Source organism: Oryza brachyantha, chromosome 2 (assembly GCF_000231095.2).
Source record: "Oryza brachyantha chromosome 2, ObraRS2, whole genome shotgun sequence".
Taxonomy (NCBI): Eukaryota; Viridiplantae; Streptophyta; class Magnoliopsida; order Poales; family Poaceae; genus Oryza; species Oryza brachyantha.
The window spans coordinates 2,737,113-2,757,619 of NC_023164.2; the positions used below are offsets into that span (position 1 = coordinate 2,737,113).

The 20,507-nt window shown below is 39.0% G+C and overlaps 2 protein-coding genes across 6 annotated transcripts; one reads left to right on the top strand and one right to left on the bottom strand.

Moving 5' to 3' along the window:
• Nucleotides 1–1,460: 1,460 nt before the first annotated feature.
• On the bottom strand, nt 1,461–5,023 carry LOC102720118 (urease accessory protein D). Its single transcript, XM_040520347.1, is given in 9 exon segments — nt 1,461–1,580; nt 1,678–1,846; nt 2,206–2,288; nt 2,407–2,637; nt 2,743–2,787; nt 3,661–3,735; nt 3,870–3,935; nt 4,016–4,144; nt 4,970–5,023. Coding segments are annotated over 9 exon segments (972 nt in total).
• Nucleotides 5,022–20,489, top strand: LOC102720404 (cytochrome P450 97B2, chloroplastic). 5 transcript variants are annotated; one of them, XR_005811144.1, is made up of 16 exons: nt 5,022–5,161; nt 5,292–5,475; nt 6,060–6,167; nt 6,980–7,064; nt 7,370–7,605; nt 7,813–7,986; nt 8,074–8,121; nt 8,213–8,272; nt 8,377–8,463; nt 8,570–8,658; nt 8,779–8,870; nt 9,608–9,669; nt 9,760–9,909; nt 9,993–10,232; nt 10,646–10,738; nt 20,292–20,489. XR_005811144.1 is itself a non-coding variant. In XM_040521046.1 (15 exons), the coding sequence occupies exons 1-14, from the start codon at nt 5,022–5,024 to the stop codon at nt 10,206–10,208; spliced, it is 1,731 nt and encodes a 576-aa protein (XP_040376980.1). In that variant the 3' UTR covers nt 10,209–10,232; nt 10,646–11,037. The 5 variants fall into 5 exon arrangements, 1 of the variants encoding a protein (XP_040376980.1); XR_005811143.1 differs by lacking the exon at nt 20,292–20,489 and adding an exon at nt 12,767–13,038; XR_005811141.1 differs by lacking the exon at nt 20,292–20,489 and adding an exon at nt 11,574–11,829.
• The last annotated feature ends 18 nt before the right edge of the window (nt 20,490–20,507 follow it).

Sequence of the window (20,507 nt, forward strand, 5' to 3'; positions counted from 1 at the left end):
AGTGGGCTTTGAGATGGGCCCCCACCCTTGAGGCTGCAGGAGAAAGGGAGACAGCCCCCATTTCCCCATCTGTACCTTCACTCAGAGGCCCCCCTTCAGAAATTTAGATTTCAGAAACCCCACCATTCCCATCATTATTGTACAATCACTTTGACCATTGGTCTCCTTCCTCGTCCTCTTCCTCATCCTCTCTCCACAATGATGGACTGTCTACGACTGCGTTTGAGATCCATTTTGGATTATGGATTTTTGTTGGCATGCTTTTTAAACTCCTAAGCTGATATTTCGTATAAAATATTTGTCTACAGGTGCATTGAGATCCATTCCGGATTATGGATTTTTGTCGGCATGCTTTATACATACAAGTTCATCATTTAATCTTTCATCTTTGTAAAGCAAGATTTTACATTTTACTAGCTAACTTAGTTTTTTATACCATCAACTAGCTATAGAAAAACAGATAATTTCAAAATCCTTATCACTTCCACACAGGGCCTACGTGTGACGTGGTTGTTGCTCTATGTACACATCTGCTAATTAATTAGATTTGTTTTCATCATTTTCTATTTCTATCCTTGGCTTTTAAACCGCTAAGATGTATAAAAGTCACACTATAAAATTATATTGGATTATTTATTTTATTTTTCTGCTTAACCAATCAGGCACTAAGTATATACTAAATTTAACCGGTCTATATTAAGGATTGAATTAGATGTGTCGGATTATAAACCCGACATGACGGTTAGACTCACAACAATACTGACTTGATTGTAGGTTGCCCACATCAATTTTCGAGCTCCGCTGTTATCTGCTACATTTAAAAGGGTCTGAGGTTGAATCATATTATTTTGATTTCAATTTGTTATTTCAATGCAAAAGGATGAAAGAAATTTTGTCTTTCCAGAAAGAAGAACCTGGTTTTTTACAATCTTGTTCTACTCTGGCTGCATTAGCTAAATTTTACTTCAACGTTGGCCACTTAACTTTATTGATACTAAAATTATGCGAATTCAATGTCCAGCAAACGTGGGCAGTGACGTGTTGTACCAGCTATGAAAAGCTCACATGTGTGCTTCTTGGCACGTGCAAGCAGCAGAGGATTATGTGGTTTCAAGTGCCTCCTGTTCATTGCAATGTGTCAGCGTGTGGGGCTGTGGAATCTCTGAAACAGTGTGCAATCTTTGCATTGCTAATGAATCAATTATCTGGTCCAGCTTAAATAAGTTGGTCCAGCCCAAACGAATCCAACATTTCAGCCTGGCCCACCAAGACCAGGAAGGAGGATTTATTGCAAGTACAGAAAGAGGTCATCATTCCCCTGCCCAATTTCCACACAATGGTTTCTTCTACTTGGGAATTCACATAGAGCTATAACCTACAATGCAATCAGAATCAAAGTATGGTCAATTACCTGAGAGGAGCAGGCGTACGCGAAGACAAATTTTTTACATCTTCGTTCTTCATGATGCAGAATATGGGCAAGTGCCAAGGAATGATCCCAGTGCTGCCAGATGACGTCTCAAGAAGAGGTACACAGACTCTGTGCTCACTGCTGTTATCCTAGCAATCATGCCAGTACCCTGCAGCACGAGGAAAAAAAAGATGTTTTCACATGTTTCGTAAGCCAAATAGGCAGATCATCGTGGTAGTGTCAGGAAAGCTGAGGCAGCGACAAACTATGCGACCGAATGGACTGCAAGAGGCGATAAGTGGAGGCCTCTGGGGGTGTAGAGGTTGTAATCTTGTAGAATAACGGCCTCCAACAGAAGTGGGAGGGCGCAGTTGTACAGACATCATCTTCTTTACTTCATCTTGCATCTGCTCTTGTATGTGCTTCAACTTTGGCCTGCAAGAGGAAGCATATAACTGATTCACTGAACCGCGGGAAGCAATATACTAATTCAGGTCTAGCCACCTTGGTGTCCACTAGACTCAGTAAATTGTTAGACTGGAGTCAGTCATGGACTCATGGTTCATGTATTCCTGGTTCCAATAATTTTCTTATAAATCTGGAGTCCACTGTGGTCCACGGATTCCTGATTCCCATTGATTTTCTAGGAAATTTGAAAGATAATAGACTAGCACAAGTGTAGTAATACCAAACACAAAAATGGAATAGCAGTCCATAAGCAGTACACAATCTCTTATCTCTAAAGGTTAAAAGGACCTGTGCAGAAGGCAAATGTAAGTGTTTCATGCCCTTACCCTAGCAAAATGACCATTGCAACCACATTGTATTCCTGCATTCGGTCAGCAATACTAAGATTTGAGCTTTGCTACAATAAAACCTGCTCAGACATTAAAAGAGGATACATGGCATTGCATTAAGCACAACTGACGATTAGAGTGGAGATGAACTGGATGAATCAGACAAATGCTAGGAAGAGCTGAAAGTTCAGCTTTTACCGAGTCAATAAATAGAGGCTGATCTTCCAGAAGAATATGGTTGATGCTCTTGTAGAAGCTGAAATTCCATTTTTCTCCACTCTCGTAACGACCACTTGTAAATCAATCTACGACGACCAAGTTTGAATCAGCAAAGACATGAAAGACTTGCTTCTGGTGGTATCGAGCTGTTGATAATCAGGTTACAGGATCTGGAATAAGTGCGAAGAGTGTATCTTTTCCAACTCTTGCCTACTACATGTAATGAAGGGTCATTATCATTGCCATTTTAAAAAACAAAAAATGAAGCACCCTAGTAAGAAATTCCGAGGCCTTTCGATTTTGAAGGCACATTACCTCTAAAACATGCTCAGAACATTTTGAATCCACAGCCTTGTACACCTACACAAGAACTTGCCCATTAACAAACACGAAATAATCAACATATTCTCCAACAACTAACTACAATTAAATTTCAATAATGAAGTTTGTAATTACACTGATTAGTGGGGCATTGCTACTTGAATTATTCTTTTAGATAATGGATAACCTAGCTGATGCGTCAAAGACACACAAAGCCCAACACCATATTATTGCAATGGGCTACTTGAAGTTTGGGCGTCCACGGTGTGCATGAAAAATAGTAAGGGCATTAGGGCTTGTTCACTTCATCACCCCAAAAAGAACCCTACTAGACTTTAGTAGTGCCCGATTTTGCAAAGGGAAAGTAAGGTTGAGTGGTGTATGGTTAGATTCCTTACCAAATTTCTGTGAAAGTTTTGCGAGTAGAACATTCTAGTATTGACTATAGATTATGCGAAACATTCGTTCGCTAACCGATATACTCCCTCCATATTTTTATATATGACACCGTTGACTTTTAGAATCACGTTTGACCATTCGTCTTATTCAAAATTTATATCCAAATATGCAAAATTATAATGCATAATTAAAGTTTCTATAATAATAAATCATATTATAACAAAATAATTAATAATTATATAATTTTTTTGAATAAGACGAATGGTCAGACGTGGACCTAAAAGTCAACGGCGTCATATAAAAAAATATGGAGGGAGTATCATTTTTTGCCAACTAACGAAATTCATAGCATCTATTCGCAGCCTTATTGTGGTGCATACTTTGACTATAGTTGACTACAGCTTCTGCTGAAGCAAAGGCCGTGATTTCCTCATTTCCATGACGTACAGAAACCGAAATGCAGAACGTTTACTCGGGCAAACGCATGAGAAGAACAATGGAAAAAAAAGGAACCTTGGTGGAGGCCTGCGTGGTCATCGCCGCCGTGCACCCGTCACCGACGTCCACCGCGAAGGAGATGACGTCCCCCTGAAGAGAAAAAGGGGAGAGACGCATCAGGCACCCCAACACCAGCCATCCAACCAACAACCAAACTGTTGGTTGCTGCAATCCAATCCAATCCAATCCGGAAGAGAGAGGAGGAGGAGGAGGAGGAGGCTCACGGAGACGATGCCGCCGCCGTAGGTGATGGCGTAGAGCCAGCCGGCGCCGGAGGACGTGGGGCCGACCTGCCAGAGAGCGCCACCGGTCAGCCAGAGAGCCGATCTTGTCGCACGCCGGGGGAGGAGGGGGGAGGAGCGGCGGGTACCTTGGAGGGGGCGATGAGCTTGAGAGGGTACTTGGCGAAGCACGTGGTCACCACGGACCTGCCCCCCACCCTCTCCACCCGCACCATGCCAGTCGCCGCCGGCGCCGGCGCCGCCATTGCCGCCTCCGCCTTCGTGAGTCGATGAGAACGAGAAAGTCAACTGCGTTTACTTTTCTCCTCCAATTTGTGAGCCCGACCCACCAGGTAGAGGCACTGCTGCGCCGCGTGAAAAGCAAAACTATTGGGCCATCATTCTGGCTAGTGGGCTGACTGGTCCTTGTGATGGGCTGACTTGCCATCTACTACATCTTCTTGGAATTTTTTGAATTTTTGAATTTATTTATTAAATAATTTACAAATTTAATTTTGTATTTTAAAAAATTTAACCTCCTACCGCCCTAGAAAAGCCTACTTGGCATACGGTAGGGTGGACGGTAGGAACGAGCGATGACGACAGCTCGACGATTTTATATTAGCCCATTTCCAGAGTTTTTTTTGGTAAAATAACCACCCTGACTCTTAACTTTTGACTGGGTTACGTCTTTTTCACCTTCCTATACGGCGGTAAGAGACTAAATACAAAAAAGATTAGACCACCGTTTGAACAGGTCAGGCCACCGTTTACCACCTTATCTTTTCGCCCTCTGGACCGTTTGCTAAGAGGTTACTTTTGTGATTTTTTGAAATACAAAATTAAATTTATAAATTATTTAATAAAACTAAAAAAAATCCATCTTCTCGTGTTAAACGAGTACGGAGTTTAAAAAAAATCGTCTAGTGGGCGGGGGTCCGGTGCACCGCCCACCGATTCGTGCGCGCCACGTGGCCCGTAACATGGCGCACCGACCGGGGCAGGAGCACTCACGTCACGCACACGGTTTCGCGGTACTCGACCGACCGCGACCGCACCCAAACACCTTATCCATCCGAACCAATTGACCCGTCCCCGCGCGCCTTCCACTTCCGCTTCTTCCCACGCGAGCCGGCGAGCGAGAGCGCGCGCGCCATGGCCGCCACCGCGGCCGCCACCGCCACGCGGCCCGCGTCCACGCCGCTCCCGTTCCCGGCCGACGTCGCGCCGCGGCAAGCCGCCGCCTCGCCCGCTCGCCGCGGGACGAGGAGGCGCCCCCCCGTCGTCGCCGTCAGGTACGTGACGTAGTATAATCCGGCCCTGCCCTCCAGGCGCTCGACCGATTGCCTCGGTGGGCGGCCGGCCTCTCTGGACGTCCCCCGCGCGTGTCCGGTCGTACCGACGTCCCGCTGATGTGTTTTGCAGGTGCCAGTCGACCAGCGTCGACGACAAGCCCAAGCCGAAGCGGGGCTTGCTCGACAACGCCAGCAACCTGCTCACCAACCTGCTCAGCGGCGGGAGCCTCGGCGCGATGCCCGTCGCCGAGGGCGCCGTCACCGACCTCTTCGGACGCCCGCTCTTCTTTTCGCTCTACGACTGGTTCATCGAGGTGATCAACCCAGTCCGTCTCCTGCATTCTTTACACGCACGCACTAACTCTAACTCACATTCTCATATCATCTCTAGACTCTAGTAGTCTAGTGCGCTGCTTTGTTCCACTTGCTTTTAATCTTTAGCTCATAAATTTTGTTCCACTTACTGAAACCGTGCATCTGTCCACTGTTTCTCTCCAAACTAGCACATGACATGATTCCACAAATTTGTGATATTTAATTAATGACTTATCTGAATTATGGTTCAGCACCATTTCTTGACCTCCATATTCGAACCTTAACTGTTCGATTACTTAACATGCCTTTAATTTATTTTGCAATTCTAGTCATTTTTAATTCCTTGTTCAAACTTTATGCCTTCAAGTTTTTCTTTTTGTATTTATCCATAAATCCATTGCCAAATGCACATTACACCATTCATAAAAACAGTGAAGTTAGATGCCAATAGTTGACTTATGTCCCTGCTGTTCAGGTTGCTGCATTGTATCTTTTGATTCTCATTTTCATCTTTTGTTTCATAATCTAGTAGCTACGAGGGAAACTTATGCAACGATGCTAACCTTTCATGATTTCTTTGCAGCATGGCTCTGTTTACAAACTCGCTTTTGGACCCAAATCATTTGTTGTTGTCTCTGATCCAATTGTTGCTAGACACATTCTGCGAGAAAATGCTTTCTGTTATGATAAGGTATTCTTCTGATACAAAATTTAGGAATATCCTTAATTGACTCCATGCATTATAAGCATAATTTTTTAAGGCCCATGATAGCTTTCAGGTGTCAGCTGATTTGTAGCATGTGCTGCTTCCTAGCAACTGAGTTTCACTTATTGTAGTATATATCACATGAGCACTGGCGGATCTAGAGTGTGGTCCTGGGACCACCCGAAAAATCCCAGCTTAAGCCTATATATATAGAAAAAATAAAAAATAACACATGTGTGAAGTGGAAAAAAGAGAAAAATATCATTTATTAACATATGCAAGATGCATTTTTGATCAATTTTATATTTCTATTATATATGTTATATTTGTGACAACTAAAAAAATAATGTAACTTGCATCACCCATATAAAAAATCCTGGATACGCCACTGCATAGGATGTTTTCTCCCATCCTTGGAGAGGTATATACCTCCCTACTATTTGATTGGTAAAAAAATAAAACTGGTTGAATTGATTATAACTAAAGTGTATGGTCGACACTGTCAAGACTTTTCTAATCCTTGGGAGGTATGAAAAGGTATACATATCTCAATAGTTTTAGATAGAGGCATATACCTATTGACTAAAACTAACTACTTTAACTCGCAAAGATTGAAGTAAACATCAATAACAGATATGGAGATGGATTTTAATCTTACTCTTAGTTATGAGATTAGTTGTAGTACATCACTTCGTGAAGAGGTATCTCTCAAGTGGCACGGATAACTGATGTTTCTACTGAACTACTGGTTTAGTTTGTTATGTTTCTTTCTTACATATCTCTGTACTTGAAATCAGGGAGTTCTCGCTGAGATTTTAAAACCAATAATGGGGAAGGGTCTTATACCTGCTGACCTTGATACCTGGAAGCAAAGGAGAAAAGGTTAGAAAGGTTGTATATTGAATCTTAGTTTGTGTATGTTAGGTTTGCTTCAAGTGAACTGCTTCATATTTTTGGTGCACATCTAAGGCCATACTTGTCAGACTTTTTAAGGTCTTTTAGTTTCAGTTGTCAATAGTAATGGACTTTTAATGAGGCAACCGATATAACCAAACGATTGCATGCCTTTTTATGGGAGAACTGAGTATTCTAACTGAACTATTTCATAGCCTAATGTGAGCTTTATGTTTGCATTTCACACAGTGCTGTGCTGATTGTGGGCCTTTTCCAATTTCCTTATTCTGCAGTTATAACTCCTGGGTTCCATGCCTTATTCATAGAAGCTATGGTGAGAGTATTTACTAAGTGTTCGGAGAGAACAATATCTAAGCTTGAAGATCTTATTGAACTGGGGGAACATGGCCAAAATCATACCATAGTGGACCTTGAAGCAGAGTTTTCGAATTTGGCTCTTGACATAATTGGCTTGGGTGTCTTCAACTTTGATTTTGACTCAGTTACTAAAGAATCTCCTGTAATCAAGGTTAGCATCATACAATAGTCTAAACCTCTAATATTTGACAGTTGCTTTTTCACAAGAATCAGATATATGTTAGTAATTTGGAAATTTGAGCAAAAATATGGAGTGTTCATCGTGCACATCTATTAATAGGCACAATCACATGACACTCGTTTGTTCAATGAGGTTTTATCTTCCCTTATTTGTGGGATTTTAATTTCTGTTCTGCAGGCAGTATATGGAACACTTTTTGAAGCCGAGCATAGATCCACCTTTTACATTCCCTATTGGAATATTCCTATAACTAGATGGATAGTTCCAAGGCAACGGAAGTTCCACAGTGACCTCAAGGTTATTAATGATTGTCTTGATGGTCTCATAAAAAATGCAAAAGAGACGAGACAGGTTTGTTTAAACTGCTGCTTTATTCATACATAGTTGCATGGTTTAGATCTAGTACTGGTTTTGATATTTTACAAACATGAAATTCAGGAAGCTGATGTCGAAAAACTCCAGCAACGAGATTACTCATCATTGAAGGTTCGCTGTGGTGATACCTTCCTGTGTTCATTTTGCGAGTTCCAGATATCCTTGTTATGAACAATAGGTCATTTTGGCATCATGCTTGTAGGATACCAGTTTGCTGAGGTTCCTTGTTGATATGCGGGGAGCTGATGTTGATGATCGCCAGGTAGTCATCAAATCATCAATATTTTTCTGAAATTAATATCCTATGACATCTATTTCTTTCCGCGCAGCACAAATAAGTTGACAAAAATACATGTTTTGTGCTAGCTACGAGATGATCTTATGACAATGCTTATTGCTGGGCATGAGACAACTGCGGCAGTTTTGACATGGTCTGTTTTCTTACTAGCCCAGGTATACACATTTTTTTCATTACCATGCACAGTTCAGTGATTATTACTTTAAAGTTGGATTGAGAATCATTGGATGTCTGCATCAATCATATTCTAATATGATGCAGAATCCCACCAAGATGAGAAAAGCACAGGCAGAAGTTGATTCTGTACTCAACAATGGGACAATTACATTGGACCAGCTCAAGAAATTGGAGTATGTTACCACTTGTAGTACCATTCCTGTGAATTGAACTGAAAATTAGCTGTTGTTTATCTATTTTATAAAAAAAAATTAAGCAATAAGTTTGCTTTACCCCTTTCACATGAATTTTAGGTACATAAGATTGATAATTGTTGAAGCTCTTCGCTTGTATCCGCAGCCGCCATTGTTAATCAGGCGTGCTCTGCGCCCAGATAAATTGCCAGGTAATCTTGTCCTTGTTATTTCAGATTTCTCCTAAATCAAAAGGGTCATGTGAAAGACACAAGTTTGTTAGGTATACACATGCCAGATATTGAAGGGCATGTGACATAAATTTAAAGTTCTATTCATCGGATTGAGACACATATTAAAGAATGCTTCTAAACTACTACTTTTTTGCGTAGGAAGTAAGAGAGGAAGGAAAATATAGCATGCTCTCATGAAAAAACATATTTTTTGAATTTTCATTCACTGTGCATAGTGAAATTTTGTTGTCTTGGGCAAATGCAAAATGTTTGTAGTTTCATATCCCCAATTTACCTATGAAAATTCATGCAAAGAATATGCACGTTATATATTTTTTTTCTCTAGATTTACTTGTGTGGTATTTATATTTTATTTACAATTAGCATGGTGCTATTTATATGTTGGTTCAGCTACATTGATTTACAAAGCAGGATTTTTGTGTTGTTATTTCTTAACATAAATATTTAAATAGCATACTTTAGTCAAGTCATTTTGAGTTTTCAACTTTAGTTAGCTCTTTGTCATTTATCATTTCTAATGATGTAATGCTTTTGGTATGTTTTTGCATGTTCTTAACGACTTAGTTTAGTAACTGGAGTAACAGAAAAATCATCTTGCTTTCCAACGTTGTTATGTCCATGAACATGCAATTCCCTGGATCCTTCAACCTCCGTAGTGTCCTTCCATACTGATCATCTCATGTCTCGTTGTCCAGGTGGGTACAATGGAGCAAAAGAGGGATATGACATACCAGCTGGGACCGATATATTTCTCTCGGTATGATGTGCAGCTGTCAGATTATTAAGGCTATACTGGCCTCCTAATTTGAGTCTGTTCGGCGCCTTATGAAAACTGTTGGCTATGTAGATATACAACCTTCATAGATCTCCATACTTTTGGGATCGGCCAAATGAGTTTGAACCAGAGAGATTTTCAGTTCCAAAGATGGATGAGAGCATAGAAGGGTGGGCTGGTTTTGATCCTGACAGGAGTCCTGGTGCTATGTACCCTAACGAGGTCTGCTAGTCTCAATTTTTTACTGGTACCTTTGATGTCATTCTGCAAAAAAATTGACAACAGAACAAACCTGCTATTCCCAGATTATAGCAGACTTTGCTTTCCTTCCTTTTGGTGGAGGACCCCGCAAATGCGTGGGAGACCAGTTTGCACTCCTGGAGTCGACAGTAGCCCTGGCCCTGCTATTGCAAAAGTTTGATGTAGAGCTGCGAGGGTCACCCAATGAAGTAGAGATGGTGACAGGAGCAACAATTCACACGAAGAGCGGGTTATGGTGCAGAGTGAGGAGAAGGACCTGATCAACCACCACTTGGCACAAAAAGGTACATCTTGACTTCTCATAGCATATGCTTTAACCAAGTAATTAAACAGATTCACATGACAATATCCCCCGTTAGTAGGGACAACAATTTCATGCATCAGTGCTATCTGTTCGACACATGGGCTCAAATTCTGCATGCATGCACCTAAAACAATTATACACATACTTAATGCCAAAGTCGATCATTGCACCCTTAATGTTTCACCTGAGGTGCCCGGTTTCTTCTAAACTCAGATAACCTGATCTAGGCTGTGGCAGCATGCCATTTGGTAGTTCAGAGAATGGAAGCAAGTTAGGTTTCAGTCTTGTGTTTTCTTGGCAGGTGGCCACATCATTATGACGTGGATCAAACTAAAGTTAGGCTGTGCAAAACATGGACCTCTGGTTTTCATATGAGCTGTTCGTTTTGTGCAGTTGTTGTTCTGCCGTGCCGCAGCGGGATGCATGCAGTGAAGGAAGCAAGAAGCACACAGGAATAAATGCATCGATGCAGACAACCATGCACGGGTAAGTAAAGCCAGCTACCCCCAAGTTCTTTTTTCATTCATGATGTGATGGAGTATAGAAGTATATTTGATTATTGTACCATGCATACGCATCTGGGCGTGCCTGTTTGACTGCGAAAAATCTTTGGGGTTGAACTGGGAATTCCTCTTGAGTTGTTACTTCATCCCAGGCCGAAACAGCACGTTCCTGCGACCTTTTTGTGGTCAGCAAATTCGCTGTCGGCCGAGCTGTATGAATGGTACGGATGATCCAGTCCATTTTAATCAAATCTGCACAGACAATGAAAGCTAGTTATTTTTTACAAACTTGCCTATATTTTGTGTAATGACTAGTTTATCTGCTCTTAAATATATATTAATTTAATTGTTATTATCTCTGTTTCAGGTTACAAGATATTTTGGTTTTCCTTAGTTTCATATGTATATTGGTGAATTTTGACATATATATGTGTATAAGACATATATATTGGTTTATAGATGAATCTAGAAAAAAATTAAAACATTCTTATTATAACCTGAAACGTTATAAACGGAGCCAGTACAATATACTGTCTCCGAGCTGGGTCACATCATATCATGCATAGTTAGACTTCTTGTAGTGAAAGCCTGAAAGGATATAGCAGGAGATAAAGTAGCAACACCCTAATGTGACGCTATTTACCGTGTTAATCATACATCATGGATTAATGGGATGCTTGAAGCCTAACACTCTCAATAGTAGTAACCTGAAGTGGACCATAGTTAAGCAAAGCTAGTTTCTTTTTTGTGCCTTTGACCATGTCTAGTGACTCTTCATCACAAGTTGACACAATTAACTAAGGTTCCTTGTAACTCAGAGAGCGAAGGTTCTAGAAGAGGCGTAGACCGATCTCAACACACAATATATATGTGTGTTTGATATGATGGTATTGTGGAAAATACTTGTGCCGGACAACTATGACTTGAATATTCAACGCCACACTTTGGACTGGTAGGGCACGTATGTGACCATTTCAGGGTGTAGGAGCACCCACGCTTTTTGTCTATAAATTGTACACTTGTCAGTAAGAGAGCTTTTGGAACGTGTTTGGGGCGCGGAAATATTTATCTATTCTTCTCTGAATTGAACCCCATTGAGCAAGTTCAATAGTATAGTCAACTACTAGCTCTAATCATCTATAGTCAATATAATAGTCAATTCATACAATAGTTATCTACAGAATATTTATATATGGTCTCACGTGTCATACACACATGGCGCCTTGAAGCCCGTGTTGTAGCTAGCTACAAATTAGCCCACTCTCTTCTCTCCTCTTATCTCTTTAAAATATGTTTATAGCTGGCTTATTATCTACTATTGTACTTGTTCTTAGGGATTTCTTTGAAACGGATGAATGCAAAACAAACAGGAATAAAAACGTAGAAATATGGTAAGATTATATATGGAAAACATAAGGTTGAAAATAGAAGAAAAGCATGACAGGCTGTTTGGAACATAGAAATAGAGTAAAACACATGATTCTTGTTATGTGAGTAAAATATAGCTTTTGTTGTTTGATGAGACTCTTAAGTTGCAACCGTTTGAAGTCATATGCATTGATTTGTCTTGGACTTATCAAAGGAAAATAAAAGGAGGTCCGAATGAATGTTCCAATTCCTATGAAATGCATATCATGGGCAAAGGAACAATTCCTCCAATTTTTCTATGGCCCTTTCCTTAAGGTTTGTTCCATTGTTTGGATATCTCGGATTAGATCACCTAGGCCTTTCTGTAGTGCTAAAATTCCCATTCCTACATGGGTTGAAATTATTTCCAGAGAAATTCATAGGTTCTAAATAGGCCTAAACCTACTTGGAAGAATATTTAGTTTTATTGCACAAACAAAAGAAACTAGGACCGATAGTCATCCATTCAAGCAATCCTTGTAGGTTTGGACAACTCATAATTCTTGCAAGTGAAAGCAAATAACTAGATCTAGATGCACTGAACAAAAATGGGTTCTAATCTTTTTGTTGTTTCTAACAAAAGCAAATGAATGAATTGATATAGCAAAGCATAGGAAGGAAGTGATTCCAAATTGATGAAGTGACTTGGGAGCAATAGAAAAAAAGAAAGGAAGAATGAATTGACGTCCAAAAGGGGACGAGGGTGCAACCTAGCAAAGGGCGAAAGCACCGGGAAAATTCCTAGCAAACCTTTGACTCAGAGGTGAGAAGTAATGGACTTCATAAAAGTAAAACCATGCTCCATTAGCAAAGCTAATATATGTGGTTCTTACAAATTTAGGGTCAGTTATCAGGTCCAGAGACAAGGCATTTATTTAGTGGTTCTAGCATCAAGCAACTAATGTGAGGATTAATTTTTTTTATATCCATGGTGTTATTTGAAATCTACTGGGAAGAGTTTTTATCATGTATTTTTCTGCCTTTAAGTAAGATAAAACCATCACAGAAGAAGACAGGAAATTCAATTCTTAGGATCTATTCGGTTTGGAGGATGTTTAAGGAAATTTTGGAGGAATTAAACTCTTACCTATAAAAAAACCCTGTAAAATCACTACGTTCCGAAGAAGCCCTTACTGAATTAAGAAAGATATCACTAGAAATAATGAAATTTCTACAAAATTCATATGGACATTTTCCGGCGATCGTAACATGGCTTTGTTAGAACGTGAACGTGTGTATCCTCCTGTGAACAACCCCATTTCTTGGTTCTTTGGATGCTCTTTGAACAGACAAATTGGGTAGTTACTAGTTAGGCGTCTAGACTAATTCTCTGCTTCCTTCCCACCAATCCAAGGTTGAAAGGTCAAGATCTTGGTGGGACCCATTCCTCACCAAATCCTAACCAAACCCTATCCTCTCCCTCCATCCATTTCTATCTTGTATTATCCTATTATTATACTCACATGTGTTAAAATAGTGACGTGAAACTGATAGGTAATACTCTAATGCCAAGACCAATAGGTCATTTTCTTGGGCTAGCTAGCAAAGCTGTTCTTACACTAGTGTTTGCAAACACACTAATTTTTTCGTCACATGATAGAGTAAGACATTATTTGTGCATTGAAATAGCATGCCACATCAGTATTTTAGTACTATGATAATAAAAACTTCAAAATCAACTTTAAATTTAAGGTTAAAAAATTAAATTTTAACTTATAAATATAAGTAAAAACGGAAAAGATGAGATTGTACTTTAAGTAACGTGTCAGTGAACGAATGTGTAGGTGTATAGGTGCCAAAGAGGTTGTGTATGTGCGTCTTACTAGTAATAACTTTGGCGACCTTTGATGCAAGTTAAAATGGGTGATTGTTTGGTTCTTTATGAAAAAGACAATACAATATATTTGTAAATGAAAAATAATTTATAATAAAATTTTATATATGTATTCTTTTATATATCTAAAAGCCAAGCATGAAAATAGACTTCAGTGAGAAATTCTAAAATTAACTTTAAATTTAAGATCGAAAATTTAAATTTGGTAAGCAGAAGCGAAAGATGAGTGTGAAAGTATTTTTAAATGACGCAATTTAAAGTTGGTTTCCTTGGAATCTATATTGTGTAGTAATAGTAGCACTTAGAAGATTACATATGGAACATCAACCGGAACATTAACCTTAGGTCTTGTTTAAATTGCAAAAAGATTTTGCAAAAACATCACGTCAAAACTTTAAACATATATTCGAAGTATTAAACATAGTCTAATCACAAAATAAATTTCAGATTCTGCCTGAAAACCGTGAGACGAATCTTTTGAACCTAATTAATTCGTCATTAGCGCATGTTGGTTACTGTAGCACCTATAGCTAATAATGTACTAATTGGGCTCAAAAGATTCGTCTCATTATTTCTCACATAACTGTGCAATTAGTTTTTCGTTTTGTCTATGTTTAATACTCTATTTAGATTTTTAAAAATTCGATATACGTTTTTGGGCGAAAATTTTTGGAAGTAAAACAGCCCCTTAGGCTAGGGAAGAAAAAGGTGCTCAATTAAAAAGAAAGGAGGTAGCTTAGGTAGCAGCGTGTGTGGTAGAGATGTTAATTATCAGGGAGCATGTGAGTGCGTGACTTGAGAATAATATCAAGTCAACCCTTTGACCCATGTCATCGCGTAAGCTCACACGTCACCGCTTGTCTGCATCCGTCAGCTGGGCCCCACTCTCACTGCTCGGCTCCGCTCAGCTGCTCTGCTATTAGAGTACAAATTTATAATCCGTCTATGTATTTCTACGTTTCCTCGAAATAAATCTAAGGCCTCGTTTAGTTTTCAATTTTTTTTCTAAAAACATCACATCGAATTTTTAGACATCTAATAAATCATTAAATATAGATGAACTAAAAAACTAATTGCATAATTATGAAAGAAATCTTGAGACAAATTTTTTAAGCCTAATTAGTTTATGATTAGCCATAAGTGCTACAGTAACCAATATGCGCTAATGACGGATTAATTAGGCTCAAAAGATTCGTCTCGCGGTTTCTAGACTAGCCGTGAATTTTGTTTTTTCATTCGTGTCCGAAAACCCCTTTCAACATCCGGTCAAACGTTCGATGTAATGTTTTTACCAAAAAATTTTGGCAACTAAACACCACCTAACTATACCTACGTTCAGCTTCATTTCGAGAGTCTATTCGGAGCACATGAATTTTATTGGATTTTTTAAAAATAAGAGATCAATTTCTCCAATTATTTTCATGAAAACCCTCCAAACCGGAGAGGTCCTTCGAAATATTTTATATTTTGAAACGATCACCAAAAAAACTAGAAATTAACTAGTAGCAACAACAATTTCAAAATTGTGGTGCATACTGGAGAGCTTGTAAAAAGAATTCTTGGCCACACATCATGTAGTAGGCTCGCAAGATGCTTTTATGTTGTCAACTCAAAGGGCACTGTACGTACGAATACAAATTTTGTACCCCAGGTGTAGTCACAATCATGTTGAAAGCACCAAACAAAACACAGTTCAGTCGCATTTGACCTTCAACTAGTCAGAGCCGTGCAAACTCAAACAAACAAACATGTATAATATATATACTTAGGTAGCTGGATGGGAAAGAGACAACTGACAAGTGTATACGTACGCATGCTTGCTTAACTACCCGAGAGGCTGCCGTTTTGACACACCAAATTGTTCTTCTTTTGACCAAGACAAACAAGCGGCGAGTTTTCGAGCTCTCCACGTGCACAGGGTTAGCACAGTATTGGTTTTAGGCACTGTTTAGTTCTCGAAAAGAACTTTTTAGTGTCACGTCGGATATTTGATCCGACGTTGGAAATGGTTTTTGGATACACTGTTAAACTATAATGTAATGAGTGCGTGTATACGAGATATGCATGGATGGTTCTGTTTAGATTGCTAAAGATAGGATTATGTTAGTTGTGATCTATCCGGAATCGTCGCATGCGATAATGATGTAAAACCCGGTGATGGTTGTTATCACCGCTATATAAACAAAGGTGCGGCCCCTAAAACGGGGTTCAACGCTTTTGCACCTCTGGTTTTGATATACACATGAAAAACAAATTTTATAGCTTGCCTAAAACCACGAGATAAATCTTTTGAGCATAATTAATTCGTCATTAGCACATGTGAGTTACCGTAGCACTTTATAGCTAATCATGGACTAATTAGGCTCAAAAGATCCGACTCACGATTTCTTTCCTAACTGTACATTTAGTTTTTTTATTTATATTTAATGTTTTATTAGATGTTCAAAAATTCAATGTGATGCTTTTAAAAATAAATTGGAAACTAAACGGGTCCTTAGTCCCATATCGATAATTTGATGATGAAAGAATATAAATTTAAAGGTTGGACAGTATTCATGCATTAGGCTAGTTTTTTAGGTTGTGTAGGTCCAACACCTTTTATTAGACTTGAGGTCCCAAGCACATACATGCACCAATGGATCTAAATCGCATACATGAACTTACAGAGGCGAATCCATCGGAGGAGCTCCATGACCTCCAAATCGCATACATGCACTAACGGAGGGGAATCCAGCGGGGGAGCTCTACAACCTCCAAATAGCATAAATGCATTAACAAGGGCAGATTCAAGCCCCCCTTCACGACCTACAAATCTCGTACATGTACTAAAGGGGTCCCTTTGCATCCTAGATCCACCACTTACTAAGGGATCACCGTGACCTCCAAATTGCATACATGCATTAAAGGTCCTTTAAATCATATATATTTTACCTCTAGATTGCATTTGCTCATATATATATATATATATATATATATATATATATATATATATATATATATATATATATATATATATATATATATATATATGAAAATTAGATCCTACTATCAAGTGTGTGTGTATATATTTTGTGTATATATATATATACACATACATACATATATATATATATATATAGAGAGAGAGAGACATATATGATTTTACCTTTAGACCATATTTGATCATACGATGAGATCATATATGACTTTATCTTTGTACATGCGATATGTTTGTAAATGAACTAACTAAGGTTGTTTAAGGTAGGGATGGCAGCGAGGCTGCACTCGTAGGGTTTCATCACCTCGTCCTCGTTTCCATAGCAATAAAATGTTCTCATCCCCATCCCAAGACACGGGGGAGGATTTTTCTCCGTCCCCATCCCATGCAAGTACAAGTTACCCAACGAGTGCCCATACCCGACAACGGCGAGCTAGGGTGGCGGCCCTAGCGTGCAGGTGGCGATGGCGGCGAGCTTGCGTGAAGCGGGGCGACATGGTGAGGCTTGTATGTTGCGATCAACAGCGCCCATCGGTGGTGCAGGCGGTGGCTGGTGCCTTAGTAGCCTCGTATCCTCCGTGCTCTGGCCGTCCGGCGAGATTCAAGAAGAAAGAGAAGTACAAGAGTAACTGAGGCAGAGAAAGATTGAAAGAAGTCGGCCGATCGGGAATTTCCTAGCCTCCTAGAATTTTCTATTTGCTCTCCTTTTATATATGGCTGCTAGTTAGGCCTAATGGGCTGATATTTTTATTTGGGTCGGGCTGAGAGATATACCCACATGTATACGAGGACGGGGGCTAAGGAACATCCTTGCCTCCCGCCTCACCCGACGGGAGGAACTTAGGCTGATATTAGTCTCATGGATGTTGATTTCACCCCGCTTTCGTAACCCTAATCTTGCCCACCGTGGATCGGGGTTCGGGGCCATTGCCATCCTATGTTAGGGTGTTTTGAGGGTGGAGGGTGAAAAGAAAACGGTTTGTAATTTATAGTGAAAAACATACTTGGAAGAAAGTTGGACGACTAAAAGTAGACTTTACCCCGTATTATTTTCTCAACCACTTATCGCCATTCTTGTCTCGTAATTCGCGTTATCTTTTTTATTAATAATGGAACTCCCGTAAATCTTCTCATGGATGCATGTTTACACTAACGTAGAGAGCTAGTGTGCATACGTCAAATTAGGGTTCAAAGGGGCACGTTGTGATTAGATTAGCCTACCTAGCCCCAGGCCATCCATGTCCCCATCGAGCTACTGTTTCATCTGGGCAGGAAAGAGGGAGACGATGATGGCGAAGACGAAGTATGTATAATAGGATCAAGAATGGATTTTTTTTTACATATCCTTAAATTGTTCGTTGTTTTAGATTTAAGGTCTATGATTATACTATATATATATATATATATATAGTGTAGATGCAGTAGAAATTTTATAAGAGTAACATAGAAACCAGAATATATAATATTACGATAAATTTGTATGTCATATATTATATATTATGTTAAAACATATGAATTGATAAATATAAATTAGCAAAGTTTCAAACAAAATTTTTAATATACTTATTAAAAAGGTACCGTTACATTGCACAAAAGAAAATGGTTAAAGATCGACGAGAGGAGATCGATGTCGTTAACGTTTTTGGTCTTTTTTTTTTTTTTTTGTCATCAGTTAGTGAAGCTTCCTGGCTGGCTGGCTGGCTGGCTTGGCTAGTCTCTATGGACTTAATTAGCTGGTCGTCGTCTTTAATTTCGCTTCCCTGCCTGCCTGCCTTAATTGCAATTTGCAAAGTTGTTCTGAATTGCTGCTGTTGATCTCCTTATTGTCGGAGTTTCACATGTAGTAATGGTTGCTGTGTAGTAAAGGATAGACAGCGTTCGCTAGCCATAGTGTAGAGTGCATGCTCACCGACCGACGACCAAACAAATTCTTTGCCAGCTCTTTCCATTATGACTGCATTCATGATTATTTGGCCTTTTCATGTATATTTGTAAACGCAAAATAATTTATGAATACAAATTTTTTTATGTATTTTTAGTTATCTAAAAGTTAACAATGGAATATAAATTTCAGTGAAAAACCCACGAGATCAACTCTTTAAGGTTGAAAAATTATTTTTTGTTTTATGTTTAAACATAAGTAAAAACGATAAGACGAGGGTGTATATATATGCAACTGACTCTCGTGCTAGGAAGCATATTAATTATTAGCTGACCCATGCACCACTACTTTCAATTCCGTTCCTTTTTTATTTCATGGTTTTTCTTTCAAATATGCGCGTTCCATTGTAAGTACTGTACATTGTGCAGTTCTTGTTTCTTACAAAATATACTCCTTCTGTTTCTTTTTAATATTTAACATCATTGATTTTTATTACTCATTAAACTAAAATTAAACATAATTATTAATTTTTCAATGTTTTGTTTTATTATTAAAGATACTGTAAGTATTACTTATTGTTTAAATATTTGCTTTTAATATAAGATAAGTGCTTATACATAGATTAAAAATTAATGATATCAAACATTAATTGAAAAGCAGAGAGAGCACATACCAACTTTTAGTGCTAAAATGTTGTTTTAGAGTATATCAACTTCTTATCTACTCGATCATCTCGATCAAGCCCAGCCATCTACTATCATTCAATTTTCACTACCTAGTTTCTTAGCTATTTTTTTTCCTTTGTTTTTAATCCTTGTAGAAAGCCGATGAAGTACAAATACTTTTGAGATGGAGCGTTACCTAGTTTTTTTTTAGTGAAATTATACAAATCACATACAATAATTTTCTATGAAAAACTCATTATGTAGGCTTGAATTTTGTGCTAAGGTCTAATAATCAACCCCAAATATTTGTAAATGTGGTGCTGTTTAAAAAAGCATAAGATTCTGACTACACTAGAAAACTGAAGTTTTTAGCATTGGCCTTTTCTTATAATCTATTAAATAGATTAAATTTATGAAAGAAACTGTTGCTGCTAGATGTTAAACAATACATCGCCTGAAATCATTCATTCATATTAGGTTCGTTCTCCATTACGATACTTCTAAACATGAGATTTGTTCTGGTCTAACAAAAAGTATCTCGATTTGTTCTGGTTCAACAAAAAGTATCTCGATGGATCAAATCGTTTCCGACCATTGGATCTAGCTGAGTAAGATGTGTACTGTTAGATCCAACGATCAGAAATAATTTAATACCACGAAGTACCGATACTTCGATATATTTTTTATTAATTTTTATTAGACTGAAACATCTCTTTCTGGCCGTAACTGTAGTTTTATAATATGAAACTTACCAGAAACCTACAAAGACAGGTGGTGTGAGAACGAAGCTAACGTGTGAAGCGCTGCCCGACCGGTATGTCCGTGCTATGGTAGCTATCGCACGCGCGCCGGTACGTCGCCGGCGCCATGAACGGCGGCGACATCACTCGACGTCGCCGACAGCCGACGATGGAGACGACAACCAAATCAACCAACCCAAACCCCTCCCAAAAAAAAAACTAATTAAAAAATACAAGAAAAAGGAAA